The sequence below is a fragment of the Poecilia formosa genome, unplaced genomic scaffold (assembly GCF_000485575.1).
Source record: "Poecilia formosa unplaced genomic scaffold, Poecilia_formosa-5.1.2 Scaffold455, whole genome shotgun sequence".
Taxonomy (NCBI): Eukaryota; Metazoa; Chordata; class Actinopteri; order Cyprinodontiformes; family Poeciliidae; genus Poecilia; species Poecilia formosa.
The window spans coordinates 23,547-27,733 of NW_006800394.1; the positions used below are offsets into that span (position 1 = coordinate 23,547).

At 40.6% G+C, this 4,187-nt stretch overlaps 1 protein-coding gene across 1 annotated transcript in view; it reads right to left on the reverse strand.

Moving 5' to 3' along the window:
- The window catches only part of LOC103155918 (myosin-3-like), a 30,127-nt gene that overhangs the window by 13,144 nt on the left and 12,796 nt on the right, over window positions 1–4,187 (reverse strand). The window contains exons 17-23 of the mRNA XM_016663902.1: window positions 3,906–3,993; window positions 3,222–3,339; window positions 3,017–3,140; window positions 2,799–2,935; window positions 1,075–1,330; window positions 370–612; window positions 74–294 (exon numbers count right to left, since the gene is read on the reverse strand). Coding sequence (XP_016519388.1) covers window positions 74–294; window positions 370–612; window positions 1,075–1,330; window positions 2,799–2,935; window positions 3,017–3,140; window positions 3,222–3,339; window positions 3,906–3,993 — 1,187 coding nt within the window. The remainder of the gene's footprint in view (window positions 1–73; window positions 295–369; window positions 613–1,074; window positions 1,331–2,798; window positions 2,936–3,016; window positions 3,141–3,221; window positions 3,340–3,905; window positions 3,994–4,187) is intronic.

Here is a 4,187-nt window from a genome sequence, read left to right on the forward strand (position 1 = left end):
CAGTTTAAGGTGGATTAAAAGCTTCCGGCTGCAGTTTAAGGTGGATTAAAAGCTTCCGGCTGCAGTTTAAGGTGGATTAAAACCTGGGTGACCTTCGCTGCGGTCGGAGGTACTCACATCGTCTACTTGTTGCTCCAGCTTGGTTTTAGCTTTGGTCAGGGAATTGACTTTGTCCTCCTCGGACTGCAGATCGTCCAGCGCCTGCTGATGGACTTCCTGCAGAGCTTTCTTCTCTTTGGACAGCTTGGACATGTTTTCGTCTTGACTCTGGAGCTCCTCAGTCAGATTTTTCACCTGAAGTCGAGGATCAGAGGGACGGCGTCATCGTCTTCCTGCAGGGTTTGGTCCAGCTCAGGTTTCTGCACCAACCTTGTTCTCCACGGCGTGTTTCTCCTTCTCCACCTTGGCCAGGGTCAGCTCCAGGTCGTCGATGTCCCTCTTCAGCTCGGCGCACTCGTCCTCCAGTTTCCTCTTCTTGGCCGTCAGCTCGGCGTTGACCTCCTCCTCGTCCTCCAGCCTCTCCGTCGCCTCCTTCAGTTTGGCTTCCAGCTGGATTTTGCTTTTGATGAGGCCTTCGCATCGCTCCTCTGCGTCCAGCAGGTTGTCAGCTTCCTGAAACACAGTTAGTGACTTGGAAGTAGAAAAAATAAAAAAAAATATTATGAGAAGAGTCATAATATTAAGAAAATAAAGTCAAAACAATGCAAAAATAAAGTCATAATGCAAATTTATTCTCTGAATTTTATGACTTTATTCTCGTACAATTTTGTTCTCGGAACAATCTAAGTTTATTCTCATAATAAAATCATTTCTTGAGAAAAAGTCAAAATAATACAAGAGTAAAGTCAGAATTTTATGACTTAAAGTTGAGAATGGGACTTTATCCTCAGCCTTTTTTAAATTACTCTCATCCCTTTACTTTGAAATGTTGTCATCCTTTTATTTTGAAATGTTGTCATCCTTTTATTTTGAAATGTTGTCATCCTTTTATTTTGAAATGTTGTCATCCTTTTATTTTGAAATGTTCTCATCCTTTTATTTTGAAATGCTGTGGCCCTGACGTGCTGAGCTCACCGCCTGGACCTGCAGCAGGAGATCGTTCTTTTCTTGCACCACCGACACCATTTTCTCCTCCAGCTCCTTCCTGCGGCTCTCCGATCGGCTCAGATCCTCCTTCAGCTTCGTGAAGTCTGTTTTCATCTGAGCCATCTCCTTCTCGGCCTCGGCGCTCTTCAGGAGAGGCTTCAGCTTGAAGTACAGCTTCATCCAGGGCCAGTGCTTTACGTTCATGAAGGAGCGCAGGTTGTACTGCAGCGTGTAGATGGCCTCCCTGTTCAGACATCTTACATGAGAATCCTGAATAATATTTAAATATTAATAACTAATGAGGTTAAACACATTTGAAATTACTTTTTAAATCTAAATTTAAAGGTAACTTAATATCTTAAGAGAACTCACATCTGTCAGTTTTTCCTGTATTTTAGTTAAATCTTTAAACTGGACGTTATTTTATTGACTTTTGTGAAGATTTTACAAGCAGAAACATTTTCAATAAACAGACTCATTAATGCAGAAGAATGTTTCCAGTGCACGAAGCAAATCCCACAGAAACTAATAGAAATCCACCCAGAAAACCTCCAGCTTTAGCCTTCATGCTAAGCCAAGCTAACCTAAAAGCGCTAGCTGCTAGCTGTCGGTAACGCAGAGACCCTGCTTCCAGTGGGAGTATAATTTATTTACTTTTGATGCTTTGAGCAGTAATCAGTGATGGTTTCAACAAGTATAACATGAACATGTGATAACAGTAAATAGCTAAACATGTTTACAGCCTAAACCTGTGGAGCTAATTTGTTAGCAGAAAATATAAAGCATTAATAAATAAACTGTTAATTTTTATTTAGTGAGTCTTGAAATCAACACAATGAAGTTAGCTGTAGCTGCATGCTAACCTCCAGTTTTTATGCTAAGCTAAGCTAGCTAACCACTAAGCTTCCAGCTTGACATTAGCCTACTCGTACTACAGATAACGAGCTAACCTAATTTTCCAAAATCTATTTTAACTTTGTGTGTTTGTGAATTTCTATGTTCTTTATATGTGTTTAGAACATTGGTTTCATATTTTAAATAAAGCAGACAGGCTTTAATTATAATTAGGTAGTTTTAGATAAAATAGCTGTAAACACACAGACCATATTTAGAAACATATTTAGGGAAATTTTACCACATAGACCTCATTTGTTTCAAATAAATAACAGTTTCTGTTTCAAAGAAATATAAATAAATTGTGTTAAACCGAATATATGAAAACTGAAGATACTTAGCTTTATCACTGAATTACATAGGCTTCTTTTGGAAATGTAAAAGGTATAGCCTTTTACTCTTTTATTATTAAATAATAAAGTGTAGATATTGACATTTTATTATTCTGGTTCTCCCAGCCTGCTACCTCCTTCATTGGTTTGTAAAATCCAAAGCTAAAAAAATAAAGCAAAATGTTTTATATAAAAACAAATAAAGAATTTTCACTTTACGAAGTGATAAATTAATGCAGTGCATGTCCAGGAGTCTTGCATTAATAAACTCAGCCCAACATGCAGAGTTTGATTCATTCATACTGCTTACAGCTGATTTTTCTTTCAAAACATTTCCGACCTTCAGTTGTTTCTGTCAATACATCTCTCTGACCAGCAGGAGGTTTTCCAAGTCCAGGCTGAAACTTTCTGTTTCAGTTTTTACACACTAACTGCTTGGTGTTTGTCTGAGTCTGTGTGTTGCTTCCTGTGTGTTGAGGTGTTTACTTCCTGGCCATCATCTTCTGATACTCCATCCGGACGAGGAAGCGGCGGCACAGAGCCTGGACGGACATCACCACCTGCGCCAAACGCTCGTCTCTCATCTCCTCCAAGGCGCCCAGCAGGCCGGCTTTGAAGAACACCTGGAGTCACGCAGCATCACGTCTGGTTGCTTAGTTACCGCGTTGCAGTGTCTTTATTCGGAAACAGGTGGAAACACAAACCTTGGTGTGTCCAAACTTGTACTGGGTGTGATCCACATCGATGGAGCTCAGCAGCTTCTCTGCAGCCTTTTTGTTATCCATGAACTGACCCTCAGGAACGGCGCTGGGATTAAGGATCCTGTACCTGGAGGAGGAGGAAGGAGGGAGGAAGAGGAGGAGTTTTCTGTATGTGTTGACCTTAATCAGTGCTTAGATGTTAACTGACCTCTGTTTGAAATCCCCGTACAGGATCCTGCTTGGGAATCCTTTCCTGCAGATGCGGATCCCTTCCAGGACGCCGTTGCAGCGCAGCTGGTGAATAACCAGCTGGTTCTCCATCTCACCTGATTTTACACAAACGATCATTTCCTCACTTCCGACTGGGAGAAACTACCATCCACTTTATTTACATTGCACCATCTACATGGTATATTTAAAAAATCTACAATTAACTGAATTTCATTTTTGGTCCACAAAAATCATGACTGTACTCAAACGACCAGTTGTGTCAAAATGTATAAACTGTCCACTAATAAAAATGTTTCCTCTCAAACTTAAATAACGTTGAACTTTTTTCTCATCGAGGTCATTTGGCAGAATAAAAGCTGCTTTGATTTGATTGATTAAATAATATTTAAACTGTTTTCTGTTTGTCTGTCCAGAGTCTGCAGGGCCTCATAAAGAGCTGTGGCGGGCCGGATCTGGCCCCCGAGCCTTGAGTTTGACACACGTCACACAGATTAAGATCAGATTTCATTCATTCCAGCCATAGTGACATCATAATGTGCTCAAAGTGCAAACTAATGAGAAGTAATCTACCAAAGGAAGCATGTTTCAGCCACGTCTCCTCCTGAAGCTGCACAGGGTGACAGTGGGCAGGAACAGCAGGAAGCAACCGGCAGCAGCTCACCTGGAGTTTTGGTTTCATTTGGTATCAAGCAGCGCACAAAGTGTGGATGAGTGGTTCTCAGGTTGGTCATGAGCTTCCCCAGGTTCTCCTGTCGGGAGACGCGAGTTAGAACTGGAAACTGGCTCAAGTTTCAGATTTAGGTTTCATATTTAGGTTTCAGATTTAAGCTTCAGATTTAAGTTTCAGATTTAAATTTCAGATTTAGGTTTCAGATTTAGGTTTCAGATTTAAATTTCAGATTTAAGTTTCAGATTTAAGCTTCAGATTTAGGTTTCAGATTTA